The following is a 16,810-nucleotide window of genomic DNA, read 5'->3' on the forward strand; positions in this document are numbered from 1 at the left end:
AGATTTCATCGAAATCTTCAGAATTAATTTGTCATACCTTCGACAAATAAACTTTTGCTTTTGGTAACGATGTTCGTTTCATGATAAAAAAATAAAATTGACGATTCAGAAATAAATATGATTATAGTTGCAACAAACGTTGTGGTATTTGCTACATTCTGTAGATTGTAGAGTTGCGAACTTTAAATTATAATACAAAGAAACGACACCAAGTTATCACGATGTATTGTCTTATGAAACATAGTCATTGAGCATAATATCTAATTCTAATACGCTTAAAGATTGAAATCTCATTAATGATTTGTTATCGTTTCATTAATTATTGGCATACATTTTCCACTAATGAAATTCCACTACAATTACCAACAATTTTCTTAATATCCTTTTGATAAAAATAGACAAACGAGATAGTTTTTTCTTCTATCTCCTTGTTTGTAAATGTCTCAATTAGCGAAATGCTACTTTAATCTTCGATCGACACAATCGATATTTACGCAACGTTTATACAAACGTACTAAATTAAACAACGCGTAAACATTCGTCTATTTCAGTTTTATATTTCCATAGTGAGAGCGCGGATATTTACGCGAATGCGTATATTTTTATAGCGAATGGACATGAATCGATTTACCATTCTTCCGCGATTGAAATTTACCTTTTTCTTCGACGTCAATTCGAATCATGAAATTCTAATTGCCACATCGTACCGTAATTAAGCTATAAAAAGACACATATGTTCGTACAAGAAGTATCGATAACTGCGAAGCGATCAACAACGCGATTTCAGAGGGACGTTCTTTTCATCATCGAACACGTTTCTCGAAGCCACATAAACTCCTCTTAATTCGCTCTGTTTTAAAAATCTTAGCTCGCAATAACAGTGAAAACGACGATTATAAATTTAACCGAAAGAAATATCCTGCACGTCGCGTTATAAATTAACGTTAATTGGCCAACATAATCCATTAGCTGCTCGTACATGCATACTATAAAAATGTCATAATTACAAGTGGCTAAACAGCAAATACCGCATCGTTAAAGCACATTTTGCTTCCTACATTTCTGCGCAAGTTTATCTCTATATCTTCGTATTTCGCGTAATTCGAGTGTACAAACATCCGCGGCCAATCCACGATGCTAGTTCGTCTCTGAAACGAGCCATAAAATCCAGCTTGTACACGCCTACAAGCAAACTCTTGCGAAGAGGGGGCGAACCCTCTTCTTCATCCTGGCGACCTCCTGGTTCCGTTTTTCACCCCGGAATCGTTTCTACAGAGCAACAGATTTTTGTACGCGCTTCTATACTCGGAGCTCATCACCACGTAAACCACAGGATTGATACACGTAGTCAAGTAGATCAAAATGTAACTGGCGATATTCAAGCCTCTCCAATCGATCGCATCCTTGAAAGTCTTCGTAACAGTGATCGGCAAGTAACAAACGAGAAACGACGAAAATATCACCAGAATCATCTTCAGCAGTTTCTTGTCCTTGTTACTCATCCTCGGTGGGCCATCGGAATTGCGGAATTTTCGCACGCTCCTAAATCTCGACTCTCTGCGAGTCATCGTCGGTCTCCTCCTGCTGTTGGCCGATCGATCCGGCGTGTTCGATCTCGAGCTGTCCAACCGGTCGCCGTCCATAGACGCTCTGGAGTTGAATCTCTGTACCCAAAGAGCCGACTCGATGACGAACGAAGCTCTGCTAGTCATTCTCTCCAATTTATTTCGAGCGTTCGCGGAAGCTTTCTCAGCGGATTCTTTGATCTTAATTCGGTCATTCGCGAGAACAGTCTCAGCTGCGTCCAGATCGTCCACGTACGGTATATCGTCTATCTTTATTTCGAAGCTAGGCTTCGCTCTGTCGCAGTCGTCGACGAGTTTCTGGCTCGTCGTTTTCTGCTTCCTCTTCCATTTTTGTTTCTGCTTCCTCCTTTGCTGCGTCCTCTCCTCTTCGTTCTCGCCTTCCTCGTCGTCGTCCTCGTCGTCCTCTTCCTCGGACCCGGCCGAATTCTGTTCCCATGAAAGTTGCTCGGACAAGGATTCTTCGATCGCCGATCTCGAAGGCGTACTGGAGCAGTTGAGCCGGTTTGGCGAAGTTACGGTGCATTTGGAGGAGAAGTTGGCGCAAAGTACGCTCGCCGCGCAGCTCGAACCCACCACCGACAGTTCTTCCTCTTGGATCCTCGGTGATACGGATCGTCTCTGCAACCGAACCAAGCAAAGAATAATAATCGCCTGCTGTTCGTACGGTTTTCGGAAGTCGATGGTTTACGAGAAAACGTACACGCTGAAAGAGAAGACGATTTACAGGTTTTAACTGACGAGGACCTACGACGTCGACCTGTCGTTGAGCGCTACGCTTACCTCGTGGTTGCTTTCAACAGCGTCCGTGCTAGCGTTTACGTTCCGATTTCTACTTTTGCAAGCAGTTTTCCGAACGATGTAGAAGATCCTCGCGTAGCAGACGACGATCGCGATACAAGGAATCAAGAAGGCAACGACGAACAGAAACTCCTTTGGACTTCGACCATTTACGTCTGGCAGGATGGAACAAGAACCAATAGCGACGTCCAGTCCAAAACGACCCCAGTTTCCAAACCACGTAACGACCAGGGCACCGAATGCGATCGTCCACGTACTTAAAATCATCGGTGTTATGTATCTCGATTTGTATATCCTGAAAGCAAGTAATAGAAGAGGCTTGAGAATATTTGCAAATATTTGCAGAAGCATCGTGCATGGTGAAAAAAAATTATCTGCATTTTACTGAACTGGATAATAATTCGATTTTGCAAATAATTCAAAGGCGAAAGAATAATTGACAATCCGACGAATATATTTGTGCGACGATATTATACGTGTACTGATACGTACACACAGTCGATTAGGATGAAACGCGCGTGTTTAGTCTACTGTAAATCATTTTCATTCCGGATTGATTTATACCGCGTTACGAGCGTATCACGTTGAACGACCAAGTCGTAGCTTACGCTATCAGCAAAATTACAAAATCCACATAGGCAATTTTCTTTTGCGTTCGTATGATTTGCGATGGTTAACCGGTTTGCTGTTTTGGACGAGTATACGGGTGGTGAAGAAACAGCGATATTTTGCGCTACGACGAGTATACTCGTCACGCGTAGAAAGTATTAGGTCGTCCGAAAAGTTTCTTTCGTTTCATAAGATGATAATAGATGAACAACAATTTCTGTTTTATATTGCTTTATTGAATTAGGTATGATCCATTTCGTTCTATTTCTATTATTATTACGTTCGTGTATAATTCAATAAACTAATATAAAACAAGAAACATCGTGTATCTATTGTTTCCTTTTAAAACGAAAGAAACTTTTCGGACGACCTAATATCAGGTCGAAGGAAATTATGGATGCACAATGTTTTTTGTTTTATATTATTTTATCGAACTACGTATGATCCATTTTGTTCTATCAAGATAAAGATCACAACGTTCGACAGATTAGGTTTCATATTTGTATAAAGATGCGTCGTTGTAAAAGACGTGTCTATAAGAGAAAGACACTTTTCGGACAATCCAATAGTTGCTCTTTAAATTGCAATTTAGTAATCGCAATAAGTTGCAGTAATAAAATCACAAAATAAGAAAACTGTCGTTTCGTCGCGACTTAACACTAGAACCACCGATAGTTAACACGAAGCTATTTCTACGAAAACCAGTGAAAATGACTGGTCTTTACAAAATACGTAATAATAGAATATTTTTATATTTATTGATTTATTACTTTCTCCATGTTATTCCACGTTATGTAGTACATTTTTGGTATTATTAATCCATCTGGGATCCCTAAACGAGGGTCGATACATTTATAAAATCACCAGTCATTTAGAACCACATTTTGCTACATTTAGAACACATAGAACCAATCATTTTGACTGCTGTGGTATTTCTAGTATTAGCATCTAGCGATCTAGCGATCGATCCGGAATTTTCCTGATAACCGATATCATCGTATCGAATGATGCGCGGTCAATATTTGAAAAACGCGTGGGAAGTTGTAGAAAACGAGGAAACTGGTTAATTGGGGTTCGATAAACAGTTTGCAGGATCCTTTTACGCTTTGACAAGTACCAGAGATTTTCACTGGTATTGGTATAAGTAGCCTTGATACAAAATTATTTCCAGTTTGAATACATAAAAAGGAAAATAAAATTCATTATATTATTCTTTTAGTTATCGTTGCGAAAGTCATTACATCATCGAGGAAAAAAATATAACATAAAATGGCAATTTTAAAATAAAATTGTAAAACCATTCGATTTGACTACTGTGCTAGTTTTAGTGTTAATTCTACGTTACAACAGTCACGCGTACTCTTTTTTCAAAAAGCTTCAGAAAAAGGTAGCGACACGTAACTGGCGAGGAAAAACATCGGAAAAATACTTGGTTTACTTACCTGGGATAAAATCTAGGATGGCCTATCATAACGTAACGATTGATCGTGATCGCTAATATCGAAAACAGGCTTACTGCTACCAAGCCGTATCTTAATAAAGGAAACAGTTGACATAGAAGCGGGCCGTGTTGCCAGGAACTATGCCAGAAGGTTGACGTAGCAAGAGGAAGGTTGAAGCAACAGAACATCAAATCCGAAAGTGAGAGGTTCATTATGAAGATCGCGGTGGCGTTTCTTAACTGCGAACAATGGTAATTAAATTAAATGTTAATTTAATTAGACAGGGTGGTTGGTAACTGGTAGTACAAGCGAAAAGGGGGTGATTTTACGCGAAAAAAGAAGTCGAAAATATAGAATAAAAAATATTTTTTTTAATTTTTTTTTTTTAATTTTTCTATCGAGACAACGATCTACAATGAGACGCGATAAAGTGCACGCGTACCGAGCGAAAATTCAAAGTCGATTTTCTCGAAAACAAAGCCTCAAACGAAAAATGTTTATTCTATATTTTCGACTTCTTTTTTCGCGTAGAATCACCCCCTTTCCGCTTGTACCACCAGTTACCAACCACCCTGTATATCAAGCGTAAATTCAATCGTAGAAAATAACGCGACTGTACATACATACAGTTGTGCATAATCGTAGTTACATATACAATTACATATTGTAAATCGTAAGTAGGTACGCGCACGATCATTCTTAATTATCGTATAATATAAATATATAAATTTATTATTAAAAATATGTTTACTAATGGTAAGTGATGAGTAATGGTAATAATTTACAATGTGACGATAATTCTCGTGAAATCGATAATTCCATCGACTCATCCGCTGCTTTGTTTTACTCGCAATAGTCCGAATCACAGGTAATGGTTTTTCTTGGTACAGGATCAAGGTAAAAGTTTCATAATACACTGAAAGTCACAAACCGCGTGTGCATCGTCAATTCGAAAATCGTCTTCTGCCTGTGTATTACCTCTACGATACGAAAATGTCTCGTTGTCACGATTCGACGAGGATAACGAACAGCAGAATAAAAATGAACTATTTGGTTTGGAAACTAAATGATTTGCGGATTTTGTCAATACCAGCTAATAACAAAATCCGCGATCGCTTAGTTGCCAATCCAATAGAACTTTACAAAGAAATTCTCGATATATCGGTCGTTTAATTCGACGATGAAATAAATCTCACGGAAAATATCGTCCGATTTGGAACAATCGCGTAACGTTCTTCCATTTGATTAATTCATTCTTCGACAAACTCGGTTCCTATTTTTCTATCGTTCTATTCGCTTGATATTGCGGAAAATGTTTCTTCCTTCTTTCGCCTCTCTGCCACTCTTCGTTGGTTTTAGGCAAACCGTCAACGCGTTCTTCCATATTCCGCTAATAATATTTCCAGAAAATAGATTAGAAAATGTATTTGGTGGTCGTTACGCAACTAGAAACGTGCGTAGTTTCGAGACTTTTGCACGGTACGCTGCAAGTCGAATGAATCGTAAGGAAGAGCAACGTTTATAGCGACGCAGCGGCAAGTTATCATAGCATGGAAACGTGTTATCTTGGTGATCGCGTCAACTTGGTAAATATACTTCTTTAACAGATAAATGTTGGCGCGTTTGTAAATTACACGTAAATCCAACGAATGCTCATAAATTCGATAAGTCTCGGTGTTGCCAAAAACATCTCGTTGCATAAACGTTGGTTGCGTTTCGCGAGACCTATCGAGTTTTCTTACAATTGGCAAGCTTCGACGAAAGGATCGCGAAACCTGCAAGAAAAGAACGTAAATTGCGGAATTTTTCACGAATTATAACGTAACTCTAAAGGGAAACATTTCGAATCGAAGAAATCTTCATTTTTATTCGCCACTGGTTAAGACACGAAGATGGTTCCCCGCTGGGGGTAGCCACCCACACGATAATCAAACAGCCAAAAAATTCTACCAAATGTCCAAATCGGACAAATTATGAATGTAAACAACTAAATAAAAAAAAGAAAAAAACTGGTTAAGCAGTTCATTAGCACGACGAAGCGAGAAATACACAGGCGAATAAAAACAATAAATCGTCGCTGAATCTTTTCTCATAATTACAATTCCATCGTGATTTGTTCCAAGATTCGCTTCACTCGCGTATGCTAATTTACTTACGCCAGCTTTTAACCATTCCTTACGTCACTTTTACTTTTTCCTATTGTCTTGAAACGAGATTCGAGGTGAACCACTTATTGACCTAGTCGGTGTACAAGCAAATACCACTTAGCGCGCTACGAGTAACTAGAAATTCAAGTAACCGCAACGCCGCCGAGTATATTTCATTCCACGTGACGGATTCGTCGTGTGACATTTTTGCGCCTCGTCGTATCCACGTTTGCTTGACTTACGCGCAAGCATATCGTTTATAAATCTCTTACAAAACGTATCACCGCTTTTGCTAACGTGTCGTTGGATCGTAACGCAGGAAATTTCCGATTTCGCTGAATTCTACAAATGACGTGTTCGCGAACAAACTACAGCACAGAGATAAAATTCCTCTTTGAAAAGGTGTTGTCGCTGATGATAATCTAACGTGCGTTGATCGGAAGCTTCGAATATTTCAGCGTATCCGAAGAAACAAAGAAGCAACGAAAGAGGAGAAGAAAGAACAGACAGAACGTGTTCATCGAGGATAGAAACGCGTGTTACTCGAGCGCTATGAAATACAAAGGCTTCCGGTGTCTCGACGCGTGTTAGAAAATGAAAAAGAAGAGGAGAAACAAATAAAAGAGATACAGCGATAGATATAGAAAATTTGAACGAAAGATGACGAAGACGCTGAAAAGACGTATCGCCGGAGCGCTGACCTTTTTGGTGCGGAAAAGAGCGACGATGGTGAATAAATTTCCCGGGATGCCGATGACCATGAAGAGTATGCAACATCCAGCGGCGAAGTGCAAAAGCCATGGCGGATATCCCACGAAGAGGACCGCCGATCCTGGATCCCTGAGGACCTCCTGGATTGTCTCCTCTGTGCCATTGTGACCGGTCTCGTTGCTCGCCATCCAGTACTCCATCTGCGGACAGCATGGTAGACAGGTGTCGTTTTGTACAGGAGCGTAAAAACTGGTCGCCTGTTGGCGACGACCGGCAAAAACAAGCCTTTTTTAACGAGTTAGAAAAACGATGTTACGGATGTAGTTGCGAAATGGAAAATTGAGTTGTACTCCGACGATCGTTATAATATACGTTGCATTAGAAATAAGTAAGCGTGGCTCGTTCGAGTATTCCAACTCTTATCGCTTACGAATTTCTTTTTTTTTTTTTTTTTTACAAATATATCGTACTACGTTTTATTTAAAAAATTGTTGAAATTTCGCGGGTATCGTAACGAGGGGCGATGACTATACGATAGCGACTGTACAATTGTGGTGAAATTGGACGAGACAAATTGGACAGGGACAAGTTACGACACGTTTATCGCGAACGAGCGATTAATGAAAAATTAGCACGTGGCATCGACAAGGATCCGAGGCGTAGGATTCGCAAGACGATCTGTCTCGCTACCACGTCAATGTAAATGTATTACACGAGACACAAGATGGTATCCCACTGGGGGTAGCCACCCACATGATAATTAAACAGTTAAAAAATTTTACCATATGTCCAAACTGGACAAATTGCGAATGTAAAGAATTAAATAAAAAAAAAAAAAAACGAGACACGGGAAAACAGCGTTAGGCAGGACACAAAGTATACGAAATAAAGAAACGCCAAGCGATCAGTTCGTTTCGCCAACGTCGCTGTCCTGGCATTTTATCCGTGACACGAATTGAAAGAGTTGGTTTACCGAGAAAAACCAACATCGAAGGATACAGAAGAAAATCTCGTACGAGGTATCGGTATTGGTAATATCAGGTTTATGCATCGAAGAGAACAACGTCAGTTTGGACATCTGTGGGTTTCAGAATCATCGATCGAGCGGCGAACTATCAATTCGTATCCGATTTGTATTTATATTTAAACAGTTCACCCAGTACGTATCTATATCTGATAGTAATTGATGAGCGATAGCAATTAGCGAAAGCCACTCCCACGATGCTGACGAGATCAAATGCACAGGTATGTACATACACGTCAGAGTTTCCCAACTATTTTTCGATCGTTCGTTAACAGAGTCAATCAAGTCCTAAAATTATTATATAAACAGGAAAAAGTATAATTGAAATGAAAACGAGATCAAATGCAAAGGTATGTACATACACGTCAGAGTTTCCCAACTATTTTTCGATCGTTCGTTAACAGAGTCAATCAAGTTCTAAAATTATTATATAAACAGGAAAAAGTGTAATTTAAATGAAAACGAGATCAAATGCAAAGGTATGTACATATACGTCAGAGTTTCCCAACTATTTTTCGATCGTTCGTTAACAGAGTCAATCAAGTTCTAAAATTATTATATAAACAGGAAAAAGTATAATTCAAATGAAAACGAGATCAAATGCAAAGGTATGTACATATACGTCAGAGTTTCCCAACTATTTTTCGATCGTTCGTTAACAGAGTCAATCAAGTTCTAAAATTATTATATAAACAGGAAAAAGTGTAATTCAAATGAAAACGAGATCAAATGCAAAGGTATGTACATATACGTCAGAGTTTCCCAACCATTTTTCGATCGTTCGTTAACAGAGTCAATCAAGTCCTAAAATTATAATATAAACAGGAAAAAGTATAATTCAAATGAAAACGAGATCAAATGCAAAGGTATGTACATATACGTCAGAGTTTCCCAACTATTTTTCGATCGTTCGTTAACAGAGTCAATCAAGTTCTAAAATTATTATATAAACAGGAAAAAGTGTAATTTAAATGAAAACGAGATCAAATGCACAGGTATGTACATACACGTCAGAGTTTCCCAACTATTTTTCGATCGTTCGTTAACAGAGTCAATCAAGTTCTAAAATTATTATATAAACAGACCTAGAAAAAGAAAGTATAATTCAAATGAAAAAAAAAAAAATAAAGAAACTTCAATAACAGAATATAAATGTAAAAGATCCGATACGATCGTAGTTCAAGACGATTTAATCAAATTTTTTGTTCGAATTTCAAGTTGCATTTCGTTTTAATGTCGAGTTTCGTTTAAATCGATAGCAAACGCAATTTTCAGACAGTCGACAAGCTAACAACGCGTAAAAGCGTCACGTGAAAATAAACGTCTGTTAGAATAAAAAGCAGGGTTTCGCGCCTATCGACGACGAAGGCGATATCGTCTTGCGATTGTACACAGAAACAGCCAAAATTGCGCGCTGTTAGGCGCACACGTGTCCCACGTTGGGAAACACTGGTACGCGACATGGAATCCGATACAGTACATACGCTATTTGCGTATGAAACGTGCCTATTTGTTCACGACACTCCCACTTAATTCGCATATCTAATAAATCGACACACGTCTATATTAAGCAGCGATATACAGATTTGTGTTTGAAGTACGTTCAACCGTAGACTATTTCGCGTATCACGCGAGTATTACGTGTTACGTTTTCTTACTTTTCGGCTATTACTTTCTAATTTACCGTCGCTTTCGAAATCTACGTTAAAAAACAAAGTATTAAACATCTTGATAAATACGATCTCAGAAACACGAGCGGTCGGAGGATCGGAAACACGGATCACGTGATACGTGGGTTCCTCTCTCGCTGCACGTGTTCCACCGCTTTGATGCTATAATTTGGCCCAGTTACGCGAGACACGCGCAAACGCGCGCTCTATCAAAAAATATCGTCTAAGACTGGATAATGTTAAATCGCTTCCAATGTATCGCGATTAGTTAAACAAACAATTGTATAAATTATCAAGGTAGTAAAGCGGTAGTTACACGCACGGCAATTTCAAACGTAAATTATTAAGCTGCCAGCTAAACGTACGATCGAGTAAATTCTTAAATCGGTAATCGTAAGATGATTTTAAAAACGTAGCGTTTTTTAAACGTTCCAAGTAGCTACGATCGCCGTGTCGCTGTCTCCGTCAGTGGATAACACTCGTGCGTTCTTAAACGAAATTAACAACGCTCTTTATGTAAATAAGCTTGTTTCGCTTCGATCTTCCTCCCTTTTCTCTCTGCTCGTTCACTCCGCCGCCTATGTTCACCATTTATTTACTTTCTCCCCGTTCAACGACTGTCTCGCTCGTTTTCTTTCCTACACGTTGAGAAAATGCAACGAAGGTACGTCTTTTTTCCTCGCGTTCAGGCGCCGAAGAGGAAGAGAGAGAAATCTATTTTCGCCGCTCGTGACGATACGCTCTTTCAACCGCCGAGCAAACTTCGCCTCGATCTTCCGGCGAATTTGCGTTTCTCGAGGGATCGCCAAGTCCCAGCGAATAAATGTAATTTACAAAAGCAACTCGTACCAGGGAAATATATTTAATCGAGCGAAAATCCTACTTTCTCTGTCGAGTCGCTTCGTCGAATCGCGTTTCTCCTCTCGGTTCGCCAAACAGAAACACGAAATTCCGAGTTCGATCTCACGCATTGGATACAAACGAAGATCGTTTCGAAGATCGTCGTTATCTCGATTGTACTTCGACTATTGTACACGGATGCGCGAATACGCAGTTGTATTTCGATTTATCGACTCCTTCTGATAAGCGCGTATCGTGTTCGTATTAAAAACGCACCGCGCTGTGTTCAGCAAATCTCTTCCAATCTCTGTCGAGATGTTAAAAACAATCGATCGTTCGAATGTTCGACGATTATTAGCACAGGCAATCTCCATGTATATTTCTTTCATTTTATCTTCTCTGCTCATACGCTGTACGCGTTTGCGGTTCTACGTACAAATCTTATTTCTAATTTACATCGCATTACGATTAGTATTTATTTTCAATTAACGTAAACTAAAGTAACGAGCTTCCTTTTCTTCTCCCTTTCTTTTCTCCGTTCGCATCTACCTCTTTGCTAGCCTAAATCGACGCTTATTTTTACTTCAACGCAACGATAATCGCAATTTTAAGGAACAGATAGGCATCGTCTCGATGTTTCAGCAGAAAGATTGGAAATGGAATTTTATAATTATATATTTGCATCGATAGAGGACAGAAAGATAAACCGCGGAGACGAAAAGCCGATAAACTGGCTAAAAATCGACGATTGACGATAATCTGTGCATCGACGAGTTACGCGTTTCGAATACGAACCAACAACACGTCCAATCTTCCTCTGCAGCGTAGCGTCGCGAGATGGTAGAAGCGAATTCACGTTTTGTCAGCCGTTTCGTGTACAGTTCTCTTATCGTCGACAGTTCATACCTACGATCAATAGAAGAAGCGCTTACCCTCGTAAGAAGTAGACGCCGACGGTTCTGAGTTCATTGATGCGAATCATTTATGCGACTCCGGACGAACAGAAGCACGTGCAGATTTTGATCGGTTCAGCCGAGTCGCCTCTTTCAGCTTTGCCGGTAAATTTCGTTTTCAATCTGCCTCTTCCGCCTTCTATTCTCATTTTACGCGTTCAAACTATCCAATTTCCATGAAACGTGCACGCACAACCAACTATGAATGAAATTTCACGCCCTCGCGAAGTACAACACGCGGGCTACGATCGCGTTTAGCCACACGTTCGTCGCCTTTCGCAGGGAAATCCAGAGAAGTACGACGCGAGTATTTGAACCTGTTGCGCATCTTGGATCTTCGTTTTTTTTTTTTTTAGCAAAGGAGGGAAAGTTCCGAGGGAATTTCCGAGATGATGTTCCGCGCAAAGTTTCACAGCGACGATATTCGCCGCACTCGCGGAAGAAAGAAACGAGCAACGCTGTGTATAAAACGTTTTATCTCGACACGCACTAAAATCGAACAGATTTTCAGCGGATTCGTTTTTTCACGACGAAAGTTCTTCGGCTCTTCGCCAGGCGATAAAAATATTGCGGAAATAGAAATTGTCGCGTTCTCTTCTTATTTATCTTTCGTAGTATTCGCCGCACAGTGCGCGTTAAGAGCTACAAAGGACTCGTAGTTACATTTCTGTTCGGTCGTAAATTGTCGACGACTGGACGACCTCTCGATATTTAAGAAACCGAATGCGTAGGTCGATTTTTCCACGATCGAAATACACGTAGGCTTTCAGTTGTAACGAGAGACCGAGACAGCGAACATATCACAAAAATAGAAATCTCGATCGGAACTGGTCTCGCGGAATTCGCGAAGCGACTAACCGATCGGCTAACTGGACCACCGAATTCGCTTGTACAGATGAGTTTTCTGGATCCTAATAGAGCGCAGGCGTGGGGTTAGTGTCCTTCACGAACAAGAGAATATTTATTCTACCGGACGAAAATCTATTTTATTAAGTTTCTTGAGAGAATCACGCGAATCTACGTGCTATAGTGACCTACATACATCGCCGTTTATAGATATTTAGCCGATCAAAAAATCGTATTATAAACGAATCGTGTTGCAATTAGAAACGTCAATATGAAACATTAACTTTTAGACATCGATTAATAAGAATAAGAAAGATCGTTACGCTTCTAATTATCGATAATTTTAATAAATGACAATTAATCGTTGAGCTTATTTTTCCTATTATCTCGATAATACGTAAATTTGCTCTACCTACGCTTATGGTCGATATATTTGTTTGTCGTAATTCATCTACATTTTCAGAGATCGCAAAGATCTTTCTTTTTTTTCTTTTTTCTTTGTTTGATCGATCATTTTCTAATTTTATATTTATTTTTAGAAGACTCGTTTACTTTTGCAAGGAGAACGATAGACGTTCGATCGGTACAATGGCAAATTAAGGAGATTTCTTCGCGAATTACGGCGATCTCTTTCAATCTGGACCTGTTAACAAATCCGAGGGCGGTAAGACATCAACGGTGAAATCAGCGAAGTCGTCGTTTAACAAACGACGTTTAACGTGCCACGTTGTGGAGGCGTGGATGCTTAATAGAATACGCGACGAGCCTGGGCAACAGCAATCACGCCGCTACAAAGTAATCCGTCGATTCGAGCAAAAGTCTCTTTCACTTTCATGCGAAACGTTATTTTTAGACCGTGCGCGTGGTTTTATATTTTTACGCGCATAATTAAATAACTGGAACCTACATAGCGATCTTCTTCGTCCACCGAATATCGCGATAAATTAAACTTCTTAACTTGAACAACGTTTCGTCCATTTTTACGTATCGTACGCGTTCCCTAAACTTCTGCGAGAATCTCCGACTTCGGAAAAACCTTTCGACCTTTGTATACCACGATACTCGACATTACGTAATATCAAACACCGTGTTACACTTTCATTTCTCGGACATCCTCTACGTTTTCTGTGCTTTTTCTTCTTCTTCGAGAAAAAAAAAGAAAAAGAAGAAAGAAGAGAAGCAAAAGAGAAAGACGATTAAAAGACGTTAAAAATTCACTGTTCCAGACAAAGGTCGGAAACGCGAACTTTCTACAAAACCGACAATGACGAACGTGTCTCGTAGCGTTTTAAAATTCCACGTAAATGCCGTCGTATTGTACGACGACTTCCGGTGCACGCGACATTACAAATCACGCGATCATTGTCAGTAAGAAAGCTGCTGGATGTAGGTGTACACCGCGATTACGCTTCCCGAATGATTTATAGAAACGTGGCGCGTCAACTCATCCTCGATGCTTACTCTTAAAGCACCTACGCTTTCGTTCGAAGCACGCGTTCCGTCCGCATGAAAACACCACGGTCCCTACATCCTTTTTAAAAATAATTACATTTGCTTAGCAGGCAGGCTGCCGTACGATCGAGCCGTACAAAGGGGGAGAAAGCAGCTGGGTACGAGCGTGCACAACGGAAGAGCATCTACCGCGCCCCTAATAAATCGGAAGTGGAATCACCGTTCTCCTCTTTTTTTCTTTCGTCTGCCTCCTCCTTCGCAAGAAGGAAACGCCATTTACCCGCTCGCTCGATCGTTCACCGGGTAAATATAATTAATTAAAACGGAAGCTTTTCGTCCAAACGATTCGACGAAGGGGATGATTTAAATCGTCTCTAAACCGAAGCTTCGCGCTTAGGTCTCCACCGTTACGTTTTATCGCGTTACGCCGATTCCTCGAGATCTTCCGTCGATGGTTGAACACAGCCGCTGTTTCGTACGATTTTCCAATCGATTTTTTCGTCTCTACGTTGCGTAACACGCACGTCCGTCCGGTTGTTATCTTAGAAGTCGAGAGTCGTTGAATTTTCACGCGATTCTCCTCGATACGTTCGCAACGACGGTTGATTTTTGGTCAGGTTTCCGGCTAACTTTCCTGTTTTACGCGGTTGAACAGAGGAAGATGGAACGAGTTGAGAAGAATTCGTAAGAGAAACTGTGACAGATAAATTATCAGTGAATCTGTGTACGAAAGATACGTAGCTGATAGACGCACAAATAAGTGTACAAGGTAACTCGCAGTGAGCATTTTTATACAGGGTGGTTGGTAACTGGTGGTACAAGCGGAAAGGGGGTGATTCTGCGCGAAAAAAGAAGTCGAAAATATAGAATAACAATTTTTCGTTCGAGGCTTTGTTTTCGAGAAAATCGACTTTGAATTTTCGCTCGGTACGCGCGCACTTTATCGCGTCTCGTTATAACGGATCTCATTGTAGATCGTTGTCTCGATGGAAAAATTAAAAAAAAAAAATTTTTTATTCTATATTTTCGACTTCCTTTCTCGCTTCTTTTTCCGCTTGTACCACCAGTTACCAACCACCCTGTATATTTGTGAAAATGGCCAATAACCATGATATATTTTGTATAAATAAAATGAATGAAAAAGCTTCTAGCTTATCTACTCGTCGTTTGTAGTTTAGAATTAATCGACATTTAAAAGCAGCCATAAACGATCGTTATCGACTATATTAAACGTTGTTCTCGGGTAAAAAGAAAAATTCATATAACGCAAAATCGCGGACACCGCTGATATCGTACACTTTGCGATAAACGTCTGACAACTTTTTAACACGTTTTTATATCGATTTCACGTTTTATCGGTATGGTAGCGCGATAGTTTGTTCGTTGAACGAACGTAACGCGTTCTTCGCAAAGAAGAAGAAAATGTCATCCGTGATTTCGTAAGTAATCGAATATTTTCGTGAGTCATTGCACGCGCACGAAGAAACAACGAATCGTTCCAGAAATTAGAAAGCGGCGCTTTCGCGTTAAACGGCGAAATTTCTTGGAACGCGAGGTCCGCGGAAAACTATGATTCGAATCGATGAGATCGTTTGACGCGCTATCGTCGCTAAAGCGTCGACGGTTTGCCACTCACCGGCAGCGTTTCATATTGCCCCAGATTAAGCTTACGGTTACACCCCCGGCTCTAATAAAAACCAAGCGTTTGACGATTTATTGTCAAGGGACCGCTCGTTGTTCGGCCCCCTTTCTATAAAAACGTCGACCTAAATCGCTTTAACTTTACTCCGTACACGATATCGTGCGTACACGCTAAACTCTAACAAATTCGAAGAATCGATACGCAGAGAAGAGCACGCGAAAATCTTAATCAACGCCAATAGACGTTCGTACGTGTGATTTATCATACGCTCGCGTCGCTCACAAATTAACGTAATCTCGTTGGTTCCTGGTACCCGGATGCGGGTTTCATGGAAACTCGTCGTCTACGTCGATCGCCAGCCACCGTAAAGAATATCGCTGATCTTCAAAATGTGAGTCATTGCCGCGGCGAGAAAACCAGCATAGCATGAGCGATAGTCGTCCCTCAACGACCACGATTTTAACGGTTGACGCGTCTCGACAGATATCTCGAGTCACCGTAATCGTGTACCTGTTAATAACGCGCACGTTAGCTTTGTAAAACGTTGTGCGCGGATACTTCGGCGAATGAGGAATAGGCGCTGGTTTTAAGCAACTTTGTCATTCCTCCGACGATCTAGCAATGTGATTTTGTATAAATAGCACAGTAGTAGTAGTTGCGTGTTTGTAAATACAATTTCGATAGCCGATGCGAACAAATATTTTGAATTAGAGCGATCGTGCGGCCGTTAACGTTTATAAAATTTTGCTACAAACGTTGGAATACTTTCGCGAGCCAAGAACGGGCTTCGGTTTTACGAACTTTGCGTTTACGAAGCCAAATGTAAGAAAGATACGACTGCGCGTCAGTTTGAGAAAATATCGTAAAACCAAGTCCGTTTCCTGTGAGCTGTGAAGCTGAAATTAAATAAAAAGAATAATATATATATATATATAATTTTGCCAGCCACTGTGCGTACTTGTTCGAACGAGAAACGAAATTGTCGTTGGACAATTACCACAAAACGCGTGATAAACGTTTCCTAAAAGCATCTTCGAGCTTCGCTGGTTCGCTCGTAGTCGTATACATGTCAACAAGCAGCTTGCATCTA

General features: G+C 40.2%; 1 protein-coding gene across 4 annotated transcripts in view; it reads right to left on the minus strand.

Moving 5' to 3' along the window:
* Positions 1-22: 22 nt before the first annotated feature.
* LOC138178810 (G-protein coupled receptor moody) overlaps positions 23-16,810 on the minus strand; it is a 26,862-nt gene continuing 10,074 nt past the window's right edge. For 2 of the 4 annotated variants that reach the window (XM_069111073.1, XM_069111071.1), the window contains exons 2-5: positions 7,284-7,493; positions 4,436-4,674; positions 2,367-2,679; positions 23-2,204 (exon numbers count right to left, since the gene is read on the minus strand). In XM_069111073.1, coding sequence (XP_068967174.1) covers positions 1,224-2,204; positions 2,367-2,679; positions 4,436-4,674; positions 7,284-7,493 — 1,743 coding nt within the window. In that variant the 3' untranslated portion in view covers positions 23-1,223. Of the gene's footprint in view, positions 2,205-2,366; positions 2,680-4,435; positions 4,675-6,591; positions 7,026-7,283; positions 7,494-11,759; positions 12,634-16,810 lie in introns of those variants that run through there. The other 2 variants (XM_069111072.1, XM_069111074.1) reach the window with 2 other exon arrangements.

Source organism: Bombus flavifrons, chromosome 4, assembly GCF_040668555.2.
Source record: "Bombus flavifrons isolate JBK064 chromosome 4, iyBomFlav1_principal, whole genome shotgun sequence".
In the NCBI taxonomy this organism is placed as follows: domain Eukaryota; kingdom Metazoa; phylum Arthropoda; class Insecta; order Hymenoptera; family Apidae; genus Bombus; species Bombus flavifrons.